The sequence below is a fragment of the Dermacentor variabilis genome, chromosome 10 (assembly GCF_050947875.1).
Source record: "Dermacentor variabilis isolate Ectoservices chromosome 10, ASM5094787v1, whole genome shotgun sequence".
Taxonomy (NCBI): Eukaryota; Metazoa; Arthropoda; class Arachnida; order Ixodida; family Ixodidae; genus Dermacentor; species Dermacentor variabilis.
Window position 1 is genome coordinate 43,822,731 of NC_134577.1, and position 27,585 is coordinate 43,850,315.

A 27,585-nucleotide genomic window follows, 5' to 3' on the forward strand; every position below is an offset into this window, starting at 1 on the left:
CTTCTAAAAGAGGCTAAAACTAAAATTGGTATGTTTCAAAATGATTTACCAATCCACAATAGCCCCAATACTAAAAAAATACTTTTGTGACCTGACCGCTGCTGAGGTCTAAATGTGAAAGTAATAAAAGGATAACTTTGACCTTCATTTTCTTTTCTAGTGATCTACCCCTTATGTTGAAATTAATGTGCATAGAGTTTTGAGAGAATACTTCATCCATTTGTATGGTCGTACATGAGTGGTCAGATAAATTTCAAGCCCTTCATTATGGCATAACATCGGATGTTACATCCTTTTACATGGTCTTTACAACTTAAAATATATGTTCCGTTTGCTGCCTGCCTCCTTGCAGGTTGGTTCTCACAGAGTCAAGATGTCTAGAGGCAGCGAGGCGTCGGTGCCAGCATTTGAAAGGTACGTTGGCTTCCTGATTTTACAACCCACTTGCTTCAGCTTTCTTGCCCAATTTCCGATGTATTGATTTTCTCTTATCATTGAGAATACAGTTTCTGTGCCATTTCAAGACCCCTCTCTGACTTCATTCACTTCTTTCCGAAGGCACATGTCCATGATAAAGGAGCGTTACGGTGATCAAGTCATCATAAATCTTCTTGGCTCGAAAGAAGGAGAAACAATGCTTACACAAATGTTTCAGGTATGATGTGTGTTGCGTCTTGTGTTTCGGTTGCGAAATTGTTTGACTGCTAGCGTCACGCCATGCCCAACATTGTGCTGCACCGTGTTCTCTTTCCCCCTGTTGAAATAAAAGTAGTCTTTGTTTGGTCCTCGTTAATGGAAGACTTATGCTTCGTTCTGTGGCACTCCATGCTCCGGCCATTATGCCTGCTTTTTAAGCCTGCCCCTCGGCCGGCGTTATCCGACACCGCTGCAGCAACACCACAATATGTGTTTTTCTTATTTACTTTACAACTCTCTGCATATGAACTCACTCCTAAAGAAGTTGAGTTTGTCCAAACAGCTTGGAATGTGTCATAATTTTGTTCTTAAAACAGTTCATTTAGCTGAAATACCTTACAATGGAGACGTTCACTTAAAGGGAGCATGACTGTAAAATAAAGAAGTGGCATAGCTTCCATAATGTTCATTTAAGGCTGTTCATACCAGGAACCAGGTTTGTGTGAAGATTGACAGATCTTGGTTGTCTGTGGTTTCGAAGTCCACATGATAACCAGCAGTGGTCACAGCAGTTCTGTGAATATCTTGGAATGTTTATTGCATGATGCAGTAATTGAGGTTTTGTACTGTGGTAACTGGGTTGAATAAGGCAGAGTAACAAAAAAGAGTTGTGTTGTACAAGCTCTTTCTGTAGTGACATTAGATCATTTGAGTATGCTATCATGGTGTGAATCTAGGGCCTTTGTTATCAACATATCAAATGTTTTCTTCTTTTTGTGTTTAAATGTGCAGCACCACTTGAAGGCATCTCGGCGCAAAACGTCCATGGTGTCGTTCGATTATCATGCACTATGTCGCGGCGGCCGACAAGACAATCTGATTCACCTCAAGAACCAGATTTCGCCGCACCTGACCAGTTTTGGCTGCTTTTACTTTGATGGCAGCAATATCATCATGTGAGTACAACACTGCTGCCACTTTTTTATTGTAGGGTTCAGTTTCTATTCAGTCAATTCCTCATTCACTCACTCGCCTCAACTTACTATTTTCTTTTAAGGCTGTCTTACTCCAGTATTAATAACTGTAAAAAACAAAGGTACCTTTGTGTGCTAAAGTATTAGACTCTACCCAACCTCTGGTTTTGCCCTAAATTCTGTCCTCTTGTAATGATGTCATCGTTGCTTTTACTTGAGGATATTCTTCACCTGTACAACTATGGCTTGACAAGACTATAAGGTACATGTACCAAAGTGATGTGCAATGATGTTTTCAAAAATGAGGGATCTTTTGCACAGTATAGTACCAATTAAATCTATAGCACATTCCATGTTCGAGTGAGACAAATATAAAGTCTTACCCCCGTATTCAGAAATGCATTTTAACTTGAAGCGCACGCTTGTCTTGAATTAAATTACGTCTGTCGTGAACACACCAAAGGAAATGCAATGACTGTCTTGGGCACATTCACGTGAGGCGCCATTTATATCAAGTTAAGCATGGGCTTCAAGTTAACATGCATTTCTGAATAAGGGGGTTAGTGTGAGAATGTTTACTTGTCTTTAAGAATCTTTCATTTAAGTTATCTTGACATTCGGAAATATACTAGTGCTCTCACAAACTTCAAAAAGAGAAATTGGTAGAGGGTTTCTTATAAAGAAATTTGTAAATTATAATGAGAGCCATTTTGTCCAAAACTGACATCGTCCAGTCTAGTTCTGCATACCCCCCCCCCCCTTTTGTTCATATGTATTACAGCAATGAGTAAATATACTACTTAAACATTTTTTTTGTATTTATGTGTGTAGAGATGCAGTGTAGTGTAGACATCAAAACAACTATATATTCAGCGGCTATTTCTAGTAGCCAGCAATCAGTGTTGTGTCTATTCCTCTTATTGTCTCTAGCTTTTGATTAGGTTATCCTGATGATGAAAGATTTGTTTCTGCTGGCTAGCTTGCTTATGGAAACAGCTGCTGGATGCTTCCCTCTAACCTATGGAAACCAACATCAGCCTTCAGAAGCTTAGTACTACATCAGGAAGCTCAAAAACAAGTGTGGGATATGTGAATGTTCCCAAACCATAGCATCGCATTTTAGGCAAGACAGTCATGTAACTTTAGCTTGGTGCAAAAAATAAAAAAGAAAAAAAGAGGTAAAGGATTTTCTGCACTAGCCTACTGTATCTTAGGAAGAAGCACTCAAACGTGCAAGCTTTTATTGGCAAAGTGTACCGCTGCGGTTGCTGAAAATCTGCCACCTATTGCTTGGCGTTATCTTTGTCATTGTTCACGTGTATTACCTGTTGTACTTATTAGGTGAAAAAGACAAAAGTCTGTGATTTCCAGTCGCAATAACAGCAATAACACTTTCATGGTAACATCTCCAATAAAGTCGTTCTGGGATTTCTTGAGCCTTGAAGACTAAATTTGATGACATAAAGCATATTTCATTTGAAACCACGCTTCATTACCTTTGGTGCTCTGTCTCTCGCATTTTCCTGGCTCTCGCATATTCTTTTCTCAGTAGCCTGAGGAACATATCAACAGTGTTCTACCATACCATGTTGCTTTCTTATTTCCTGAATACATCTGGCTTCATGAAACCACATTCTACGTATGAAGGGACATGTCTAGACATTTTGAATGGAAATTGCAAATATAAGACATAGTCTTCCTTGCTCTCTGATTGAGCCATTGCTCTGAGTTTATTTGTATTCAACTAAAGGTTTGTAAAGTTCCCCAGTTGATTTATATATCTTCCAAGAGATCTGTACATACCCAAATGAGTATTTGGATTTGGCATTATTAATGTATGAATCTTGGCACATCGGAATATGCCACAATTTAATTGAACAGTAAATGCACCATAAAATAAAGGAACCAAGAAGTGAACATGTCATTACACGGCAGTGGTCAGGCATCTTGCATTTTCGTCACTATTCTACAGTGAAATCCTAACTGCTATGCACCACTTGTTGCAAGTGAACGAAATGAGTTTCTCACTTCTTTCTCTCCCCCCACCCCCTCCCCAGGCGACAGACTGGAACATTCCGCACAAATTGCCTTGACTGCCTTGACAGAACAAATTGTGTGCAGACATTTATTGGCCTTGAGGTAAGATCTTGTGCTGTGCCATGTTCACCATTGTTTCTACTGTGTGACACATGCTGGTGACATCATCTTTGGTACAGAGGTAGTGCCACTTTGTTATCACTGTTTAGCTATCTGTTGAAAGGGTTGTTTGGTGATATGCAAGAAATGCAGAGGTTTAAGGTGCTTGGCATTTCCTTGTAACCGAAACAATGTATACATATTTTTACTTGAAATAACAAGTTATGCTTAGTATTGCTCTGGTCTTGTCTGATGTTCTTGTCCAACACCTTTCATGTGCTGTAGGAGTTTCCATGATGCATGATCGCTTTTTTATATATGAAGTTATAGTTAATGTTTGCACTGTTTTTTGTCACCTTGTCTAAGTTCTATTGTGTGGCATAGATCTAATTGCGTGAGCGCAGGTGCACGCACGCACACGTGCACACACACACACACACGAATATAGAAAAGGCTCAAAAGTGCACACCGCAGTCTATCTCTCAGCAGCAGCTGTTATTTGCTTAGGGAATGTCCGTTGGCACCACAGTATTACACCTCAGAAAACACAGCGCCTACACCGATGTAAGTGTCTGCACCTTGGTTGTGCAAGTTTTTCCAAATGTTACTGGAGCAGCACTAATGAGCAAGGGTACATATATGAGAAAAACTGTGTGCAAATGAGAACTGAACTTACTATCACAAGTCCTGCAATTTACAGTATTTTTTCGAAAAGATTTTATTTTAAAATTTTTTTCAGGCATCAACGGACCACCAAAACTTTTATAAAAAGTATTAATTCTTTACTTCTGGGTGAAAATTAATGCCACATAGCTTGGCTGAAAACTTGATGTCACATATGGCTTGTTTCCCCTTGTGTGCCTGTAAACAGCTGCTAGCCAAGAACAAACGCTGCCTACTGAGCGTCCGCATTCTGATGTGCTTCAAGAATGCAAGAATCAAGGAATTAAGGGACAGCTGAGGTGTTCCATACCATTCTTAGCGTGGGAATTTAAAAAGCATGAGGCGTTATTACGTATGTGCCAAACACCATTTTCGTGCCATCCTGCTTTGGTCACTCTAGGTCCATCAAAAGCAACCTGCATACACATAAAGTAGCTCTTTTCCTGGTTTATCATGTTGTATATAGCTCTTGAAATCGAACTGTTCGCTTGGCCTCGTGTGACTGGTGTGAGACACGTTTTTGCTGTCAAAAGCATTGTTCTGACCAATCACACGAGGTCAAAAGATCATAACACCGTCATATCATCGAGCCCCAGGTTTAAGGTTGCTAGATAATCAATTTATGTCTTTTTCTGGATTCACACTCCATTTGTTGCTATCATAACTCATCTCCTAATGCATGCTTTTATAATAGTGGTTTGTAACATGTAACATTCCATTTATAGAAGCACATGTGTCCGTTGCATCTGCATAAAAAGGCTCTGCAGAGAAGGAAGCTATTTTCATGTCGTAGAAGCTTTCCAGTGTGCAGCATCATTCATGGAGCGTACCTGTTATCCTTGCATGTTGCCTTCTTTACCTGTCTCTCTTTCTAAAGTACAACACATTAAATATGGCATGTTGAAGGAGTCACTGACTAAACGTATGTCACTTGGTTAACATTTGATCGGGCCTCTTTACAGGTTCTGGGCAGCCAAATAGCCTGTCTGGGTCTCCAGGACAAGCAGCAAGTGGTGTCCAGGTTCGTGGAAGTCTTTCGCCAGATGTGGGTCCAGAACGGTGACCAGGTCAGCAAGATCTATGCTGGCACTGGTGCCTTGGAAGGAAAATCTAAGGTGAGGCACTGCAGAGGCCAGTGCTTGCATGCGTTAGAGCACTGCTATGTCAGAGGAATATAGCCATCACTACTGGTCACTTTCAGACAGGTTTGAATAACTGTGCTTGGTGTACTGCTATGTCAGAGGAATATAGCCATCACTACTGGTCACTTTCAGACAGGATTGAATAACAGTGCTTGGTGTACTGCTATGCCAGAGGAATATAGCCATCACTACTGGTCACTTTCACACAGGATTGAATAACTTTTCTTGATGTGCTGCTGTGTCAGAGGAATATAGCCATCACTACTGGTCACTTTCAGACAGGATTGGATAACTGTGCTTGGTGTACTGCTATGTCAAAGGAATATAGCTGTCACTACTGGTCACTTTCAGACAGGATTGAATAACTGTGCTTGGTGTACTGCTATGTCAGAGGAATATAGCCATCACTACTGGTCACTTTCAGACAGGATTGAATAACTGTGCTTGGTGTACTGCTATGTCAGAAGAATATAGCCATCGCTACTGGTCACTCTCAGACAGGGTTGAATAACTGTGCTTCGCGAACATATTTTGAGAAAATGCTTCGGTTATCGCTTTTTTGAGAGAGGGCAGGAAAACAGGCAGTGAACATAATGTGTTTTGTATTCATTTTCATATCCGTTGTGCTTTCACCCTCTTATACATTTAGAAATACCAAAAGCAAGACATTAAGTTTGCCATGATGAAACGCAAAGCAAGTCACTTTTAACATAAGCAGGTGTGGGCAACAGAGGAAGGATGCGCGGTTGAACATTGTTACAACAAAGTCTCATCCGACAGCAAAATTCCTTTTGTTGTTTCCGATATTCACTATAAGCACACATTCGTTACATGCTGATATCAGTGGTAAACATTTAGGTTTATTTACTTCATCATATCCTATGCTTCGTTATATCCATGTTTGTTATATATCGAGATTTGACTGTAAAATATATGTGGGCAGCGGTGCCTCCCTGAAATTCATGCACCAGTTTCTCACCATGACATCCAATTTTTATGGCACTTTCACACCTACCAACTCTTCCTATGTTCTTTTTTTTCTTTTTTTGTAATGTTTATGAATTTTGAATTGTCTTAAGCTTTTACAAATGTTGCATCGAATGTTGGGATTACGAAAAATCCGCTCCACGAAAAAGTCCCACTCGTTAGTCATTCAGCCTTCCCTTGGAAGTCCTCTGATGGTGAAAGGACATCAGAGCAAGATTATGCAGGCAAGTTCCTGAAGCAGGTGAAATCAGCAATAGCATAGTTACTGAAGAAGTCAGTGTGATCTAAAAACAATATGTTGCTTGTCAGTCTCAGCTGTCAGTCAATCTTGCTGCAATGTTTGAAGCTCCTTGTGTGCTACGTCTAAAGGTAAATCATTGTTTATAATAAAGTGCATGTGTATTCCACTAGAGGCATTTGCTCAAGGCAAGCTATAATGAAAAAACGAGTTCTACGTATTCTTTCTCACCGTCCTCCTTCATGTCTTGTCTGCGAGGTTTTACGAACGCTCACATTCACCAGTGTGCAGGTACGCGATCTGCTTGAAGCTAGCTAATCACTCACCAGTGAAGAGGAATTGCACTGCATTTGAAATTTCGCGGCAACTGCGCAGCTGAAGGACGGCTCCCGGTCGATGGTGCGCACCATCCAGAACAACCTGCTGGACAGCAGCAAGCAGGAGGCCATTGACGTGCTGGTCCTGGGCAGCGCTATGTGCAGCGAGCTGGCCGACAGGGCAAGGGCCCTACTGCCCACTGCCATGCTGCACCGTGAGTTGTTGTATTAGAGAGCCACCCCCCTCCTCCCTCTCTCTTTCTTTCTCTTCAACCGCTGTGGTATGCCAGTGGCTATGGCGAGTGGATGTATAAGAGAGCTGCTTCTATTCCCTCCTTTCCCTCCCTCCCCCTCTCTCTCTTCAACCACTGTGGTGTGCCAGTGGCTATGACATTGCTATGCTGAGCTCGAGGTTGCAAGTTTGAGTCCGGCCGTGGTGGTCCCGTTTCATTGGGGGCAAAATGCGAAAGCTCTCACGTACATAGGTGAAACTGAAGAATCCCAGGTGTACACAATTAATCCGGAGTTCCTCGCTACAGCATGCCTCATGGTTTATGCCACATGTGTACAGGTCTCCCAAGCTTGTTCTTGTTACAGCGTATATGCTTCCTAATGAGAGTACAGCCGACTGGAAAAGTTTCCAGAGCACAGATTTCGAGAAAAAGGTACATTTTGTTGCATCTTCATCGGTGGGCATGGAGTACATGGGTTAGTCACCGATTGTGACATGTGTGGAGGACTCCCAAGGTTGTTCTTTTGGCAGCACATATTTCCAAAAGGGAATACAACTGACTGGAAACATTTTTTGAGCACATATTCTGAGAAAAACCTGTATTTTGTTGCATCATTGCCGTAGAACCTGTAATTCAGGAGGGCAGCGGGACAGTTGCATGGAGAGAAATACTAGTACAATAAATTTCTTACTTCTGGGGAGGATGTGTTATCACTGACAAAACTTTATATTCTTGTAATACCACGCTACAGAAATTTTTTCAGTTTGGGTTGCCTAAGATTAATGAGTTCGTGAGGATTAACGTTGGCCGAGTTGGTAATCTATTGTGTTGTAAATATTTAGCAGTGTAATCTATGCTGTTGTGTTTGTGGATACAGATGTGCTGTGCTATTTTTCTTTCATTATTTATGGCATCTCTGACTTCTTTTTTATCAAGTGTGTTGTTGTTATCACTGATTGGGTGGTCGTCTGGCATAAAATCTAGTTCTCAACCTTTTGGAAGTAGCAATGTCTGTGTTGTTGCCTGTTCCTTCTTTTCTGAAACATAGCACTAATGTCTACAATCATTTGAGCTGTTAAAAAATGTGGGACTACTTGAGCAGGTCGGAAAGAATTGACTATTTCAGTTGTGAGCTTTAAAGTGGAAGAACACTTCTGTTGTTCGTGTGGTTCCTATAAAAAAAAAAAAGGGTTGCAAGAGTGAGCCTCCCACATAATACGCTTGGCTTTTTGGGCACTCCTTTTCATGCCACCATTTCTTTTGTGCTGCATTTCTAATAGGCCTGCTGCAGCCCTAGTTCATGTGTGCTTCTTCATTTGGCTGCTTTGTAAAGATCACCAAGTCATTATAATCAGATTCAACCAACAGTACCACTGCTGTGTAAACAACTCTGGGATAGTTCTGTGCGATGCCTTTTCAATTATGTGGTTTAAGTTCCGAGTACTTACCTGTATTAAGTGTAATGGTGAATGAAATGTTAATGTTAACTTGTCTTTCTTACTGGTGCGGTGTGCTGCTGTTGTGGCATTGCTAAAAGTTGTGCTATAGCCTTGTGGCACTCCGGACATTCCTGGCCCTCGTGCACCCCCAAAAAAAAGCATTTATCATCATCATTGTGCTACAGCCCTAATCTTTGAGCAAGACGTGAACAAGGTGAATGCAGGAGCCAACGTTTCGACAAGTGGACTTGTCTTCTTCAAGGCCTGCTTGAAGACGACAAGCCCTGCTTGCCTTGAAGAAGACAAGTACACTTGTCGAAACGTTGGCTCCTGAATTCACCTTGTTCACGTTTTGCTCATCGTCTTGAATTTCCATCTCCCGCATTCCCCGTGTTTTCCCTGGAGCTCTAATCTTTGTACTTTTGTGTGCTCCTTTCATTTTAATACTCCATAAACATTGCCATTTATCATTATCATTGTAAAATTACTACTACTACTACTACTACTACTACTACTACTACTACTACTACTACTACTACTACTGTGTAAATGACTCTGAAGCATTCTGTGGGATGCTTTTTGGAATTTATGGTTAAAATTGCATGTGGCGTGAATCGAGCTTGACGTCATGTGAAATGTTGATGACTCATCTCAGTGTGTTGTGGTGTTGTGCCCCAGTGCCCCCCAGTGTACTGAGGGCCATGTGCAGTCGGCAGCTGGAATACACAATTCCCCTGAAGGTCCGCATAACAGTGGCCACATGGAATGTGAATGGTGGGAAGCACTTCAACAGCGTTGTCTTCCGCAACCACCCCATGTCGGACTGGCTCGTCGACAATAGCTCTGTTGGCGGAGGATGTGGTGAGCACATCGCTACGATGGTGACTGATTGGTTTTCCAGTTTTGCAGTCTTTCCGAAGCACTGCTTCGGAAAGGAATATATACACAGGTGATACTCCAGTAAGTACCAGCTAGGCTGAGGACATGTTCTTCTGGGTACTTTATTTAAAAGCTTCGCATTAAAGGAAGCCTTTCCTCATATTTCTGTTTCTGGTGCTTTGCATGCATATGCAATTTGGAGGGGCAGGATAGCGATATTGGTTTTCGTGCAGTGGCAGCCCTTTTTTGGTGTAATAAATTTATTTATTTTTACCCTCAGGACCAACTGAGTTTACTGAGATGAGTATGTTCTTACACAAAACAATTGAACAGAAAGCAGTCGACATGTAACAATAGCTAAGTTGTAGAAAAAAAGCTCCTAATTTTACATTGTCAGCTAATACTTCATGAAACTTGTGGTCATAATTATAGGTGAAAACTTCAGCGGGAAGTTGGTTCGAATTCTGTGATATGCAATGCAAAAGTCCTTTGTTTTGCACGATGGGTGCCTACTTTGTGATGATGATCAATGCAGTTGCGATGTATACTATGGAGAAAGGAATATTCGGTCATTAGACAAAACAGTGGTGATACAATTTGTAGAACAGCATTAGGCAAGAAACCTTTTCGCAGAATGCTAAATAGGGAAGTCTTCACAGCAGAAATGTTCATGATTCAGTATATAATTAGAGAATATGATATTAATGGAGTTATTCTGTTATCCAGTTGATTGGAAGTCACTGTATTGTCATAGTTCGATCTAATTACTAATTTGCTTTGTTTTCTCCTTAGCCCTCGTCGATGTCAGCCACCAAGTGGACTTGACAGCCACAGACATTTACGCCATCGGCTTTCAGGAAATAGTTGACCTGAACGCGCAGAACATTGTTAATGCGAGGTAAGTAAATGAGAGTGTATTTTCAGATGGTTTTCCATGTTTGAATTTGTTTTGTGTTGTGAGAGCAAAATGGTATTGTGTGTTCAAGTTGTTGATTCCTTGATGGAGGGCTAATATTTATTCGACCACAAAGTTTTTTTTTTTTGGAAGGGCCAATGTGATCTTTCTTTTGCAGCATTACAGTTGAGTGGATGGCAACTTTCCCTATCAGAATAAGCATTTTAATGGCTTAATATTTGTGTCAAATCAAAGTAGTGTATTAGTTAGCGTTTTTTAGCACGAAGATAACATCGTTTTTTTTCTTCTCTCTTTCTTTTCTTGCTACACTTTGGTGATCACATGGTTGAGAAAGCATGTCGCATCATAATATGAACCACACTTCAAATGTAATGCATTTCCTTTCTGTGCTTCTATGTTGGAAGGTGTTAGAAGCACATTTATTTGGATTCTGAGCTTTGTGAGGAAGGCCTTTCGAGGTTGTAGGAAGAAAAGAAATCTGTGTGCACACCACGAGGCACAAATCTGCGAGCAAGCAAAAGCACAGTAAATAGGAAAGGGTGTCTACGTCAGCATGTAGCAGCACATAACCCTCTTGGTTACAACAATACTTGCCTGCATGGCATGTTCTATGCAAATGCAGCTTGCACTCTCATCCTAGTGCACCGTGGTTTCAGCATAGCAATCTCTTGCCACAAAGCATGCCTGCACATATGCTGGGTTCATGCATCGACATTTTTTGATGTGGCACATTTCATGTTGCACAATGATGAAAACTTCTCCTTCAAGCCTGTGGCTGTGATTCGATTATGCATATGTAGTCTGCCTCGTAGTATTATCATTTGAAAAAGTTTCCCAAGTTTCGAATTGACCCTGCCGAGCATCATACTGATGGTCACCTTTTGCTTGGGGAAATATGGTGCCTTGGTCAGTCTTCGTTCAGACCAGAATCAAGGAAGGAGATTATGGATCAATAAAATGGGATGAGGATGAATGTGTCATCAGTGTTGATGAGTTTGAAGCACAGACGTGTAGATATTGAGTTGCACTTCAATATTTCCATTGAGTGCACAGTATGCCCTCGTAATGACGAAATCGCCTTATTAAACATGCCGCTTTGTTTGAGGTTCTTCAAGTTCCCGCATTTCTATCACTCTCCCATAGCACCTCCGCTTTTAACGCAGTGCTGCTTATAAAGTTAGAAGGAAGTAAATTTGCTGTCCAGATTATCTCGTTATGAGGGTTTACTGTATGTAAAACATGCATATTCTACTACTTCTTGTTTTGAAAAGTGCTCTCTGTAGCTTTTGTCTGTGGCGACTCCACCGGCCAAATTGGATGACAGTCTGTGTTACCTTCAGCCAAGGAACTCCCATGTTTCTTCGCTATAAGTCGCAATCCATGAATAAATAAAGTTCCGTGCCTCTTCTAAATACTGCTGCGGGGCTCTTTAAATGCAGTTAAGAATGTGTAAGACAGACTTAGCCTGGCTTCTGGAAACAAAAAAAAAAAGCACCTATATGTGACTCAAGGCTCATGGGCCAGACTGGACACGTACGTGATATTTTGTTTTTGTTTTTCTGTGTGTTTTTGTTTGTGGGCAGATGTTTGTGAGCCTGGCTTCTGTGTCAATTTCACTAACTTGCACGATGGGCACTGTCCAACTTTTTAAAATGCAATAGCATTACACAGGACAATCAACGGCCTTTGTTGACGATGTCGACACGAAACTTCCAGCTGGTCGATCTCAGAGGCAGTTAGAGGCAATCAAAGGGGTGTGGGAGCTCTTATCCTTATACTAATGCATAGTGTATGTCATCGCAAGGGTTTCAGTGCAGCAGAAGTCCCAGGATAATTGCGTTGTTTAATCGTGCTCTTAGCATGTTAAACAGCAGTCATGCTGTTATGTTACTGGTGAACTACTTACAGTGGTGCGTAATAACCACCATGGTAGAGACGTATATAGATGACACACCATAAATAGACAGAGTCAGTAGATATAAGGTTTGTGAGAAGTAGGTGGGCAACATTGCTGGATCGAGGTCGTGAAGAGTAAGCAGGTAGTACCAGTAGATTGTAAGATCAGTTTACAGATAACTTTGGAAGGAGTAGGTAGTTCATTTGGATATTGATTGATCGTCATTGAATGATAGGTAGGACACTTTAATGTTATTGCATCAATCGCTTAGGTCTAGGATGGGGACCTGCGAGTTTTTTTCTCTCAAAGCGCAGTGTGCCAATTTCTGTCTCCTTTCTTCTCTATACTGTACAGGTACCTGCCATGCTGGTGTAGTCGTTTTGGGGTTGCACTGTTAAGCCCAAGGTCGCGGGAATAAATCTTAGCAGCTGCATTTCGATGGGGGCGAAACGCAAGAAATTGCTGTGTGATGTGCATTGGATGCACGTTAAAGAACCAGAAATGATCAAAATTAATGCGGAGTCCCACGCTGTAGTAGGCCTCACTTTGGCACATAAGACTGTGGAACTTAATTATACTTTAATACGGTGCAGCTCATCCAGCCAGAAGGAGTGGATGGTGGAGCTCCAGAAGACCATCAGCCAGAAGCATAAATATGTGCTGCTCACGTCCGCACAGCTGGTTGGCGTCTGCCTTTTCATCTTCGTGCGGCCTGAGCATGCCTCCTACATCAGGTCAGTCTGTTGCAGAGCCTCTCTTACCTGCTTTAGTAGCTCAATTTGTTGGTTTGCCCGTGAGTTGTCTAAAAAGTTCTTTACGACGTGGGGTCATCTTGAAGTACTGCCGCAACGTTTCCGGCTTGCCTATTTCTTGCACTAAATGAAAGTCCAAGCCCTCTTAATCTTTAGAAAAACACACTAGAAAATTCATTTTCCATGCACACATACTTTATTAATGGCGCTTCTGTGATGTCAATTGCCTCTTATAAGTATCTCGGCCTTCACATATCAAATAAACTTTCTCCGCATTCGCATTCTTGGGTACTTACACCGTAATTTTAGCTCGGCCTCTTCCTCGCTGAAGTTAACTCTTCACAAAACATTAGTTCGCTTCAAATTTGAGTGTGCTTCAGCCATTTAGGATCCGACTCAGTCTTCATTAGTTTCTACTCTAGAAGGTACTCAAAACTGAGGTGCACGCTTTATCTTGTAATTATTCTCACTACACAGGTCTCTCAACAATGAAACGAACTCTTATCATGCCATAAATGTTCCCGTCTCTGCCTCTTTCACGAAGTTCTTCATCTGAACCCCTTTTTAAAGGAAACCCTTTTTGCCCCTCCGTCTTATATTTCATCCCGCACAGACCACCGCCTTAAAGTTGGGATGTGATTGTGCCACACAAACCGTTACAATGACTCATTCATCCCTAGGACAAGCACAGACTGGAATCGCCTTTCCGCATCACTGACTCTACCAATTTCAAGACTGCTGTTCAGAATGCCTTTTGCTAATATTTTTGGTTCCTTTTCTTTTTGGTGCATTATTTTTTGTTGACTGCACTCCTTTCTTTAACACCTTCGGGCATTGAAAGCATGTAGAATGAATAAATAAATAAATAAATAAATAAGTAAATTAATTAGGCATATGAGGGTTAACGCTGCTTTATTTTCATTCTATGTGTTTCCTCCAGGGACGTGGCAGTGGACACGGTGAAGACAGGCCTGGGCGGAGCAGCGGGAAACAAGGGTGGTGTGGCCATCCGCTTCCTCTTCCACAGCACCTCGTTGTGTTTTGTGTGTGCCCATTTCGCAGCGGGACAGTCTAAAGTGTCCGAACGAAATGCAGACTATGCCGAGATTACACGCAAGGTCACCTTCCCCATGGTGAGAACTTGGGGTTCTCGGGTTTGTTGCATTTGTTGGCACTTGCTAATGAATGTCTGTCTATTTTTGGTGCTGTAAAAAAAAAAGTGATGATAACGCTATGGGTTGCTCCGAGGAAGATCTCTTGTGTCACCCAAAGCATTGGTAGCCGGTGTGATGGAAACAAACGTGGCATGATGCCAGCACATCGATGACAGCACCAACTGTAAAATGATAGTGTGACAACCCACATATATATATATATATATATATATATTACTCATTTAAGATTAAATCCTGGCTCAAATAGTTTTCTTTTCTGCTGATTTCTATCAAATAAGATCTTACAAGGATAAACAAGATGATAATATTAAAGAACACGAAAAAAGTTGGAAGAAGTGCTATTAATGGATGTCTGCAAAACATGTCAAGGAGAGTGCACCTGTGATTGGCTTTGTATGGAAAAGCAAAATGCAAAGACAGGTATTACGGTGCTGGGAGCTGTCGTTACTGCAACATTGTGTCCATTCCATGAGTTTGTGAGGCTGCCAATGCTGCAAAGCATTGAAGAAGAGCAGTATCTCAAATATGTGATGGCACTGAGGATAAAATGTTCTGGGCTCTTGACAGTGATAAGAGAGAGTGATGACTGAGGATGAGCGAGTTATGCTGAGCCCATGACTGCCGTGACTCAGATGCAATGACATTTTCATTTTTTCAAATGAGAACCAAGCAGCATTACTTTCTGACTTTCAAAAAAGATTTGTTCTGTTAGCAGTCAAGGGCAGTGCAATTAAAAATTTTTGAAATACGGCCAGAGTGCATTTTACGATCGAGAGTGCTTGAGAATTGAGTAGATACGGTGCACGGTTTGATGCCCTGCAAAAAAGTATTGCAGAATGGCGTTTCTGAGTAAGCGTCACCACTCTCTTGACACCGCTGCGTAGGGGAGGACATTGAATTCCCACGACTACGTCTTCTGGTGCGGGGACTTCAACTACCGGATGGACTTGGAGAACGAGGAAGTCAAGGACCTGGTCAAGCAGGGCAACTGGCCCGAGCTGCTCAAGTATGACCAGCTAAGAGTGCAGCAGCAGCAGGGGCAGGTCAGTTGGCAAAAACCTGTGGTCACTCGCCCAGTTGCCAACCCATATTATTAGTGCCTGATGAAACACTAATGAAAAGTATGAAGCAGAACACTTCATATCATCAATCCTTCGGGTGCTGGCTGTTTCCCTTTGGGTACCGGGTGGTTTAGTCATGATATGTGGCTGAAACATTTTACTATATTTTTCATATAAAATTGCTTATGCTAATTAATTACTTTAATTACAATAATTAGTGTTTCTGAGGCGGCATGACTTCTTTGTCGGCCTCATTGTCCCTTGAAGACACCTCGTAGTCAACATCTAAGTCACCTGAAACCAGACTTCAGGAGAAGTCCTTGAATTTCTGCATCATTAAAAAAATGCGCAGGCTTTTTGAACTGGTCTGCCATGTTGGAAAAGGAAAGACATGAGCAACATAAACTGACAGTAAGCTTTGTGATTTAGCATCTTAAGACAACACTGAGGCTATGAGAGACACCGTAGTGGAGGGCTCCAGATAATTTTGATCAGCTAGGTTTCTTTAACGGGCATCTAAATCAAAGCTAGTGTACAAAGCATGTTGTTTGCACTTGGCTATTGGTCGGACCCCGTTTGAGAAACTGCTGTGTTTAAGCTAGGTCTTGGATGAGCTATCTGTGTTGAAGAATGTTTATGGGTAAGAAGGCACAAGCATGGGCTAAAATACATGCAATAGTAAATTATTTGTCAAGCAAGCCCCGGCAAGGATAAAGTTTTATAATTAACACACTGCGTTGGGATGTTGTTTCAGTGGTGTATTATGTATTTACACATTTCTGTCTAGAAGTGTTACATTCAGCATGAATTTGTGTTCTATTAGGTCTACTGATACATCTGAGGGCTCTGCCTATTCTCTTGACAACAGGTGTTCAAGAATTTTATAGAAGGGGAGATCAACTTTGCGCCTACTTACAAGTATGACCTCTTCTCGGATGACTATGACACAAGTGAAAAGTGCCGGGTCCCAGCCTGGACAGACCGGATACTGTACCGCAGACGGCGACTACTTTCAGAGACAGGTGGATATGTAAACTCGCTTCCTTTGCGCTTTAGTAACACTAAAGTAACTTACTAACTCGGGAAGTTAGCCGAAAGGCAAATTTGAACAGCAGTGCAAAACACGGATGCAGTGCGGGGAACAGGGACCATAAAACTCAGCGCTCACTTCTCTGTTGAAACCATGTTATGCACTGCCATTCAAATGTGCATTTGGATGCCTGTGTTCTCAGCTTGTTCGCTACCCTACGTCAGCCAACTCAAGTTCTCTCTCCCTGTCTGGAAAGGGCATTTGCAACTTGATGTTAGTAATTGATGTGCTTGGTTAGGTTATGCTAAGTGTTAGGTTATCTGCAGTACCTAAAGCACCCTAGGAACGCTGTCAGGAGGAAATCAACTTTAGTGTTTTAGCAGGCTGTCAAAACTTATTTCTTTTGTATTTTTTTGAAATTGCCCAAATATCTCTGTAAGCACAATACTAAAAAGTGACTGCTAGATAAGTTTGGTGAAGCTTAAGTTGGGGGGGGGGGGTGCGTGTTTCGGCCGTGGTTGCGCATGTCTGTAAGTGTGGCTAAGCGCATACGCAGCCGCGCACCCTGATTTATAAGCAATCTGCCGCGTGTGCAAAAAGTGGGTGTGCCCAGACGGCATGGCATCATGTAAGCTGTCTTCTCGCATGTTTAGTATTTGAGGTTACGTAATCTCGAGTTTCAGTGACTCGTTGGAACAAGAGGCAGACAAAGCCTTCGCTCCCCGTTGTTGGCGCTTTTAATGATAGTGTCGTCCAAGTCGGGCAACGCTATCAGCTACGGGGGCGAAGTGCACGCGACAGCGTGGTTGACTTCGATTAATTCAGACCGCCGTTGTGAAGATATGGTCGACATACGTGGCATGAAACAGTATCATTAGTCGCCTACTCTCAGAATTACCAAAATAAATTTTCTCCTCCAAGTTGGCTTTTTTCGATTGCATGATAATTCGGAAAATGGTGCGGCCCCTTTCCGCCTAAGAACATTTTTTCGGCAAATGTACTTATTTGGATCAAAGGTAAAATTACAGTATAAGGAAATTTCGATAGAACGAAGTAAATTTGCATAGAAGGTCAAATTGCAATATAACGAAGTAAATTGCCAATCTTACCGTCTTTGTTACATTGCAGTTTAATTGTATTATAATCACCTTTTGTTGGATTTCCTTGCATAAATCATTGCGTTGAATTTTTAAAAAAGTTTACCGCTATTAACAGCAATTTAAAGCGCGAAAAGGTCTGAACAGACCGAAACGTACTTGTTTTCCTGTGTTCTTTAGCATCTTGGAGGTTACGCATCTAGCATCTTGGAGGTTACCTGTATATTATTTCTATGTAATAATAAAATTCATTGATTGATTGATCTGTAACACACTTGCATACATTAGGGTCAGAACGTCACAGAATATTTATTGATGGTTTTCGAAGAGCTACAGCACTTCCCATTCACGCAACTCGTGTTCAAACGTCTTATGGCTTACCTTTTTCTTGGCCGGTACGGTGCAACAATTGCTTTCTTCCTTTTCTATTCTATTCCTTTATTGTCTGCCATGTACAACTGGCCGATCTTGCTGATCATAAAAAAACGTACTCTTTTTTGCAGAGGACCCTTTCTGGAGCCCCGGGCGCATTGCACATTACGGTAGAGCTGAACTCAAAACGTCTGATCACAGGTGAGGGAGTAGATGTGCCCGACTTGCCTATTTTGTTGTTATGCAAACCTATTTTTTAGAGGTGATCCTGCCCGAATTGATATAAATTCTAGATACACTCCTCGTTTACCTTGCCTGTGTCACTTTGCTTGACTTTTTTCGTTAGTAGGGGCAATGGCTCAGATGTGCCATGTTCAATTCCTTCTCATTGCTTCCTGTTGGCACCTTGTTTTGCTGTTGTTTCTGTTTACAGCAGATAGCTGTTTTCACAATGGCTCTTCCCTTCGCGATTTTTTCAGGCCCGTGGTGGCTGACATTGACATCGAGGTTTCCCAGGTTGATGAAGCAGTTCGAGAACAGACTTTCCGAGAGGTCGTAGAGCTTATGGGACCACCGGATGGCACAGTAGTGGTGCACCTCGAAGAAGAAGGGGCCACATTTGAAGACACATTCCTTGGAGCACTCATTCAGGCGTTTGCAACCGTGGGAGAAGTTATCCTGATCAGGTAAAGCTATGCCATAGCGTATTTGGACTCGGAAGTGACATTCGTGCCTTTTCCACGTGTTCGCATGAATACAGCGGAGAGGCGGGTAATCGTCTTAATTTTCTGTTTTCTGATTAGCAGCCTTTTAGTAACACCTTAGCTGACAACGTGGGCACCTGGTGGTTTTCGAATCCCATAACATGGCCTCAGAGATTTACGGCGTGCCACAACGCAGCCCTGTGTCACAGGTCACGCCCAGGTGCCATGCTGGTTTTCAGTATTCCAGGTTCAACCCAATTTCCAGCAAGTGCTAATGGCAATGCTTATATTTTATTTCTGGAACACGGCCTCTTACCCACTATGGGTGTATTGGTCTTGAAGCGGTTCATAACCATAGCGGTTCATAATTCATAACCAAAGTAAAACTTAGATTATTAGAGTGTGAGTGATAGAAAAAAAAATGCATCAATGGGAAAGAAGTAGGGTTGTGCAAATACCGAATAGTAGATATTGAATTGATTATCAAATCAAATTTAAAAAAAAAGGCGAATATCAGAAAATGTCTCACAAAATTTAATGCTTACAAATTTTGTGCAAGGAAATAAAGGGCTTCACATGCTTGGGAATCTCCTAGTATTGCTTAACAATAATGTAGCAATTTATCAGTAACTTAGGTACATAATCAAGATATAGAATATGGTCTATACTCTTATTAAATGGAACACCAAATTAGTATATCAGCACTGATTACAGCTCAATTCTAGTTTATGAAGGTCTGTAAAATATTTTTTTATCAATAAAATTTTTGTTGAATAGAATCAAATGCTTTTTTTCTCTGAAACTAATGACAAACTGACGTTCTGATGTACTGAATACCAATGAGGCTCTCAGTGTAACACTGTACCTGTGTTTTGCGGCAATCCTTTAATTGGTGCATAGAAACTTTTGCTTTACACTTTTTCTCCAAAATACAGAAGGGCTATCTCAGCTTCACAACAGGTGGGTTGTCAGATAGGTTATCGATAGGCCATTCTGCACGACAGATGAGAGGACTGAGCATCACACGGCTTGATCACTGCTCCACATCTGGTTGGCATCGACGGTAATGAACAGGCGCCTTCCGCCCCGTTTCATTGTACGTACATTGCTAATATGTATGTACAGGTGGCTTATCATTGATTGGTACCAAGACCACATGTGTGGTTTAGATTGATGGCTGTTGAAGTCCATCGCCATGTATCCAACACGATCTGCCTGCATGTTGCCAGCTAATTGACCTGATCTTAGAGCATGCGATCATACTTTACGAAATCCATACTGCTTTTCTTGCAGTTTGCTCTGTCCGCATCGCTTTATCATTTCAGTCGGTACTGTCGACCCTGACGAACCTTTGCCGACAGAGGCAGGCCCGGCTGACGGGGCACCCTTCTGTAAACTGGGGTGCTCCGGCGATGTATGTGTAGTCCCCTGACTGAGCCGATGTTGGGGAGCGATTACAGTGACAAGGTCCGCTACTGCGTCGGCTGGTAGCAGACTTCTCCACGGCGTAGTGTTCTGCTCTCCTCTTGCGCCTAAAACAAAGTGAAACGCACGCTTGGGCAGAATCGAGCACGAGGGGCTCGGCAGCGCACACTACACGTGGCGCTGTACGGGTCTCCAAATTGAGTATATTGAATATTCGAAAAATTCAGCAGTGCATATTCTATTCACAAATCGAATGATTCAAACATTCACAATTTGATTTGGTGGTATTTGAGTATTCCTACACTCCTAGAAAGAAACGGTAGAATGAATTTTCAGATAAAGTAATTTAACATGAAAAAATAAAGTGAAAGAAGCAATCACTAGTCTTGAAAATTTAGTAAGGTTGTTGTTTTGTTTTCCTAATAAAGTTGTAAATTACAATGCAGGCATCCATGTGGATGAAGCCTAGCAAAGATGCACCGATGTAGAGAATGGCTGAGGAGGTTCGCAATAGCCCAAGCTCGCAACATGGCACATCCAAAACATTTCTTGAGAATTGGCGGCAGGATAGAAAAATAAATTGTCAGTAGATTCAGGTACATTTGTAAAGGCAACAAAGAAGCGCTTTTATTTTTGAATTTTAGTATTGAAAACATTTTTTTTATTTTTTATTTTTCTTTCAAGGTGTTGTGACTCAATCATAAGCTTAAATTTCAGTCGTAAAATTTTACTCATAGGATTATCTATTTCTGCACTACGTGACACTAGGCTTTTGACAGTCCAAAATTTAATTGAAAATTATATTGAAGCAGCCATAGCAGTTTTACTTTAAAATGAATGCTTGCAGAATTATTGTTTGTTAAAAGATTACTGACAAAAAATTTTTCTATCTTTTCCTGCTGCAATAAGTAGCTAATGACCCAGTAATCATGGCACGAAACATCATTTGCTTCAGAGCATGACAGTTAAATGAGTCTTGTTTGTAGCGACCAGTTCAATTTTCGGTTTCAGAGAGCAATGAGAGGAGGTAAGAAGGATTGTAAGCACCATTGGATTCGTGATCGCACCAAACTGTGAAATGTGCACGCCAACACGCTCACCAACACACGAGCTTCATGTTGCTAGTTCGTCTTCTAAGCCTGCACGTGCTTTGTGATGTCCTCGCGATCACTGTCGTCCTCGTTTTCATCGTCTTGCGGTGCCTATTTCCTGCAGGCGGGAGTGGTTACCGTATTAGACGTGGCCGACCACTTTTAATTGGCTCCACTACAAAGCAGCGACTCGGAAAGTGCGGCCAGCGATATCTATCAATATGTGTATGCATTGATACAAGTAGTACAAACCATTCGTCGAGGGCACTTTGGGAATGAAGCATATTCCGGAGCAGGACTCAACGCGGGGTAAAAGTCAGCACAGCATCAGGCTTGGGGGTACGTAGTCTTGGTGGAAGATCATCGGACTGCTCTAGGCTCGGCAGCTTTTGTTTATACCAGGCAAGCTCGAAATGAAACCAGCAAATCTGACTGCTTTTCAAAGGGTCCATTCTAAGCGTCCAGTGGCACGCAAGAACTTGGATCATTCGTGCCACTTATCGATGCCGATGGTAGCGGACGAGCTGGCCAGAAGAGCTCGTGATCACTGCGAAACGACATAGGCCTAGCTCGCTGGCCATTGGATCCGAGGCCGACTCATAAGTGACAATACAATTGGTTTTCCCGACGCCATTGGTAGCGATGAGAAAACATGTTAGCCAGGCAAGCCGCTTCGCAGGGATGATTGCTGCGGCGGCTGTGCTGACCGCTTGTGAGTCAAAATCACGCCAATGATTTACTATTTTAAATACACCGGGGTAATCAGAGCAGCGAGAAAGTTCAAATTCGTCATGTATCATTTTCTTGGTTGTTTACAATCCTTTCTTGATGTCGATGTCGGAAGGTGCTGCGTTTTGCAGTTGCCTGCGCACACATACTTTAAGATTGATTTTAAATATGTTCTAGGCTACATTTCCCGTGGATATTTTGCAGACGATGCGTGTGCGCCCTACATAAGTCGATCTCACACGTTAACTCAACTTCAAAATTTTGTGTCGGTACTGCTTTAATGGATATCTGCCTGGCTGTCATATCAGCGACATTTTATTGCAGTAGCAGTTAAGGTACCGAATTTTAGTTTTCTCTGCCCATCCATGTGTCCTTTCTGTCATGTCATCGTCACTGTGCCATTATTGTGTTGGCGTCATCAGGTCACTCTGTCACGTCACCACATGCTTCACAATGCAACACGGCCGATGTGCAACACGGTAGCTGTTCACAGCAACTTACAGCACAAGAGTCACTCTCAGCATTTAGCTCACAGTGACAGCTCTTTGCTGTCTTGGATGTCAGTCAGTGAAGTACTATATTGTTATGCCACTGTACTTAACGTCATGTCATTGTTGTCATCACACCACCGTCACTGTTGTGTTGCCGTCATTGCATGCAGTCGATACTTAATGCAATGAGTCTGGACATTCCCAGGTACGTGGCTGACATGCTTTGGGTGACATTCCTGGAAGGCCAGAGCGCGCTAGCAGCCACGCACCTTTCAGGAACGCAGGTGAGCTTTCCTTAACCCCTCTAGTTTACATGGTGGAGGGTGCCCTCGTAGGCTTGTAGTACAGAAAATCTGCTTCTGTTTTTTTTTTAAAGATATTATTTAAAACCTATTTATTATGTTATGTGGTTGAAAGAGTCGTTTCTCTTCATCTTCATACTCCTATAGAGGCACCAAGAATGCATTGAATCAATTTGCACTATATTGCAACCTAAGAATTCAGTACAAGCTTCCCTCACACAACTGCTCTTCACCTGGCCTCTGTGTCTTCGCACAGCAATATGTAGTTTCGCCGGGACGCGGTATGATCTCACACGGAATGAGAGAATGCAGTTGGTTGGCACGTCCGTAATGAATGTAACAAAGTCGGCAATTGGCTTTGATTCAAACGTGGTTTGGCCGCAATTGTCAAACTGGGGGGATCTCTCCGTGCAGATTTTGAGATCTGGCAGCAAGCCATGAGATTCCGAAGGCCACGATTACAGCTGATGGACTGGTGTGCACGGCAGGTTTATATTTTTTTAAACCTTAGTGTCTCATCGTAAGCGAGGACAGTACAATGTGGGAAGAATCAATGAAAGAAAGCCAGAATGTTGAAAAGACAAAACAATTAATGTTGCATATGCTTGCGACGAGCACCGAAAACCGCAATCAAATCCAGCTTTTCTCACAGTTTAATTCCTTCTTTTTTTTCTGTTTGTGTTATACATGGAAAAAAATTTTTCTGTTCTTTTTTTCTTTTTCTTGTTCTGACCTCATAAATTTTGGGGCTCTACTTAGAATCAAGGCCAGTCTAGATTCAAATAAATGTCCACAAATTGTCCCAAAGTTTCACAGCGGTGTACTTACCGCAGCACTCCTAAGTTGTCACAGACTTCAGTCTGTTAGATCTCCATCGCAGAACTTCACTAAGTTTGTTCAATGCTGAGAGATGACTTAGTGGCAGCAAAATTGTAACTTAAAGGGGCCACACTGTTCTCCCATTGTTCATGAGCGGGCTCACTTATGTAGCAGTGCTAGTACTTTTTGAGGCCTTGCTTTCTCAACTTCTACTGGCTACTTTCGGTGGAAGTCAACTAGCACTAGGATAATTATTCTTCAGGGTGAATACTCGTGCAAGATGTTGTCAAATTGGCCATACTGCTTAGTATTTTATGTTGAAATTTAGTATTATTAACATTTATATCGTCAGTTGTTGAGTACAGTTTTGAAATTCAGTATTTTTTAGTTGTTTCAAACAGGGACACTTGCACGTACAGTCGCACTCAGTATTAGATGCAACACAGGTGTCTACGGTTTAAAGGGCTCTAAGGCTGCACGACAGCTCTGACAAGCGAAATATTGGTTAAATAAATACCAGTAACTGTAACTAAGTTTTGTTCTGCAATTTTTTGTGCACTGACGCCACCATGCATTTTTGGAGCCCTTTCAACCACGGTCATTGGCGTTGCAGCTCATATTGAGCACAATTGTACAACTCAAGTATACCCTAAATATCTAGGTGGGGTGCCTTGTGAGCTGGGGACTTTGCTAGTTGTACTGGACTGTGTGGAGGAGTTTTTAAAAGTCTGTGCACCATCTACTTGTGGTTCTTCCCTGTTCCTTGCCATTATGTCTTGTAAGAAAACGCTGAGTTGTGTTACTGCCTCATCCCCCAGCTGGTGTTTCCACAAGGCTTTCATGAGTGATCCAAGCTTTATTTACTCATAATCCTACATAAGCCACCTCGGAAACCCCTAATAACTGCACTAAGAGTAGTAATAAAGAATTACAGTTCAAGGAGATATAATTAAGCCTAATATTGCCGTTATTGCATGGCTGGGTTATATGTTAAACATCGTGAATAGTAGTGTCATTGCAGTGGAATTGATTCCAGCGGGCCACTTCTGGATGAAGTCGACATAATGGAACCTGAAAGTGATTGCAGCGGATGCAAATTCATGCAGAATTTCTGAAGCAATGTTGCAGTCCCTTCATTCGGTTCCCTCACAATGTTGCCTTCCTCACTGTTTAATAATTATAATAAAAAACTCAGTGCCCTTCCGCTGTGTGAAGGATGACTAGCGAAGCTGTGTACGTGGGCCCCTTGATGGCGAACTGCAGCTCCGCCGCGGCTCGGCCCGGCATTGCACTATCTTCAGGATCAGCCTACTTATGGGGAGTGCTTAACGCCTGCTTCGCCCCGCTGCGGGTTGGCCCTGCATTGCATTATCTTCGGGATTTTTGTCTACACGCAGACACGATAGTGGGGAAAGTAGCCCTCAACAGTTTCGCTGTAATAATGATTGTACTAAAGACCCTGTTCACTGTTTCAAACTAGTACAGGATTGTTAGATGCAGGACAAGAAAACGTACGGTTTGCTTTCTCATGTAAATGCTTTGTAGTGTAACTTTTTATATTAGGCATTTCAGCCACAGTTGTCTCTAATTAATAAAAATAGGAGATTTCAGACACGGTGACAGTCTCTGCTGGACAAGATTGGGGTCAAGTGTGTACAAGATAGAATTCTCTGAAGAATCACTTAGTAGCCTGATTAACAAATATTCGCTAAATAACTTTTTAGGCATCTATGTTAGTCAGCCATTACCACTTGGATACCGTAGCTGAGGGCAAGCTTGTGACAAATTGGCTTTTAAGAAAATATTTTCAAGGGCCCCTTTTTAAAGCACGTTGCTATGAAGCATTCTGTCTTACCTTCAGCACGAAACCGAAACTCACTATGTCAGGAGTATGCGTAACCACACCTTAAAATCATGTCACACGGCAAGAGCCATGTCATATGACAAAAGCAAGAAAATCTTGTGGCGAATAGATGTGCATGGAGAGATAGATGTATGGATGGATCGGTGAGATGTGGGTAAACACTTTGTTCTACCAGGAGGGTGGGCTTTATCAGGCATTGTACCTATTACCTTGCTAATAGAGATGCAGTGTATAAAAATATGCCCTGCGGCTTGGAATAAACTTGCAACCTTGCTGCAGGTGGACGGCCAGCGCATAGTGGTGACCCTGAAGACCACCAACTGGGCGCAGGCGGTGGAGCACGAATTGAAGCTGTGCTGCAACAACACGGTTCCTCTGGCGGAGCCCTCCAGCAGAGATGCCGAGGAGGAGGCGGCACCGCTGGACGGAAACGATGCCGCACCCGATGGTCTGTCTATGCAGCTGCCTGTCTTAGCCTGCTTTCGTGAGAGTGGCTTGTTGGGCTAGTTCTTCCTTCCTGTCTCTTTGTCTATTTCTGCCTCCTGAGTTTTTTCTACTCTCAAATTTGCTGGCATTCCCTAGTACTATAGCCTGCTTTCGTTCTTTCCTTCACCTTTAGTCCACCCCCTTATCTAGGGTATCTTCAACCAGTTCAGCGAATAGTGTTGTTAACTTTTTTGTGGGGGGGGGAGGGGGAAGTGACCAAGCTGGGAACCACGGTGCTTCGTTTCAGCAACGAGTCCCTAAGTGATGATGATTTTCTTGGAATAGTATGCTTCATATCTTTTCGTTTTTTCTAGGCGTATTCCTTATTATTTTGAAGATTTATTACATTAAACTGCCTTTTTCTGCGGTGAGTCACACAGTCGGAACGTGAAATGGGAAAGCAAACCCTGATCTAAAAGGATATCACATCTCGAGATTTTGCTTTGCTTGGAAAGAGCAGCTTTAATGTACCCATATTTCTTGCTAGTAGGTTCGTTTGTTTGTCTTTAGAAGCAGCGACAAATTAAGGCACGTATATCTTCTTTGGGATGAAATGGGGACGAGGCATAAAACTTAGTCAAGGTCTGTTGAGTGAGAGAGAGAGAGAGAGGGCTCTTTATTGGAAAAACAGAGAATTTTGCCGGCGCGTATATAACTGCTGGCATGCTACTCTGTATAGGGATGGGGAATGGGATTAAAAGATTCCAGAAAAGAGTCCGAGAAAGAAAGGATAAAAGTAAATATGAAATGTCCGAGTGGACCTGATACTAATATTTACAGGTGACATGGCGGGTAAACTTAAGCTTTTGTATAGGAAGGATGCAATTTTTAAAGCTTTCCTATTTGACCAATTTCTGTCAGGTAATTGAACAATAAATCCAAAACCCGTCGCTGGTTTGAAGGGCCGGGCATTGGACCTAAGATGCTCGGTAACGTTAACGGTTCGTGGCAAATCATGTCCATTTGGTGCTCAAAAAATTGTCTCTCGTCGCGGTACGCGGTAGTTTTACCAAGGCAATGTACTGGCTATTCATGTCCATGAAAATGTTCAATAAAGATGTCGCTGAAACTCTGAAAAAAGCTTAAGTTGTTACTAAGGAGACTAAACGCTCACTAAATTTAGCGACTTTCTCATTAAGTTCCTAGCACTGCAGAGGAACAGAAGAGAGGATTATCACTTTTCCCATCCAACTTCCTTGTATATGTGGTCCTGTGCTGATTACTAATTTCAAGCTGGACTAACCAGCCCATCATGAAGTGCTACTAATATATCTCCTGGCTCTTCAGTGTCACTTACTAGCATGAACAGACACCTAGGATCTGATCGTGCTTTCATTTTAAGAATTGAATATAAGAACATAACATGGCCTGAATAACGTACCTATAAAGTTTGATCACGTGCTTGAGCGTATGCTTCAGTGCACTTCAGTGCCATCACGCATTTACTTTTTCAATGTTTGTCATCTTACTGCCGCAGAACTTCGGTTGGTGGTGGCAGTATTACGCAGCAGCAGTTTTTCCTTGTTTTTATTTTAAGCTTTTATTCGCTGCAAGAGAATAGGCAGTGTTTCCGCATGCCAATATGGGCCACATATTGATCTACATACTATCGCAGAAATAGAAAGCATGGTAGCTTCGGCAGGTGCCCAATGGCCGTTAAATCCCAGTGGCAAATTTTAAATTGTGCATATACATGTGCAAAATAACAAGTTCCATTTGCAGTAGTAAAG

General features: G+C 42.2%; 1 protein-coding gene across 2 annotated transcripts in view; it reads left to right on the top strand.

Moving 5' to 3' along the window:
• Window positions 1-27,585, top strand: part of Synj (synaptojanin) — a 117,309-nt gene that overhangs the window by 83,606 nt on the left and 6,118 nt on the right. For both annotated transcript variants that reach the window (XM_075672521.1, XM_075672520.1), the window contains 16 exons: window positions 353-414; window positions 559-655; window positions 1,429-1,592; window positions 3,668-3,749; window positions 5,372-5,524; window positions 7,152-7,308; window positions 9,444-9,626; window positions 10,437-10,542; window positions 13,051-13,191; window positions 14,150-14,342; window positions 15,269-15,427; window positions 16,314-16,467; window positions 18,076-18,145; window positions 18,424-18,630; window positions 22,590-22,668; window positions 25,649-25,817. In XM_075672521.1, the coding sequence (XP_075528636.1) occupies window positions 353-414; window positions 559-655; window positions 1,429-1,592; window positions 3,668-3,749; window positions 5,372-5,524; window positions 7,152-7,308; window positions 9,444-9,626; window positions 10,437-10,542; window positions 13,051-13,191; window positions 14,150-14,342; window positions 15,269-15,427; window positions 16,314-16,467; window positions 18,076-18,145; window positions 18,424-18,630; window positions 22,590-22,668; window positions 25,649-25,817 (2,176 nt within the window). The remainder of the gene's footprint in view (window positions 1-352; window positions 415-558; window positions 656-1,428; window positions 1,593-3,667; window positions 3,750-5,371; window positions 5,525-7,151; window positions 7,309-9,443; window positions 9,627-10,436; window positions 10,543-13,050; window positions 13,192-14,149; window positions 14,343-15,268; window positions 15,428-16,313; window positions 16,468-18,075; window positions 18,146-18,423; window positions 18,631-22,589; window positions 22,669-25,648; window positions 25,818-27,585) is intronic.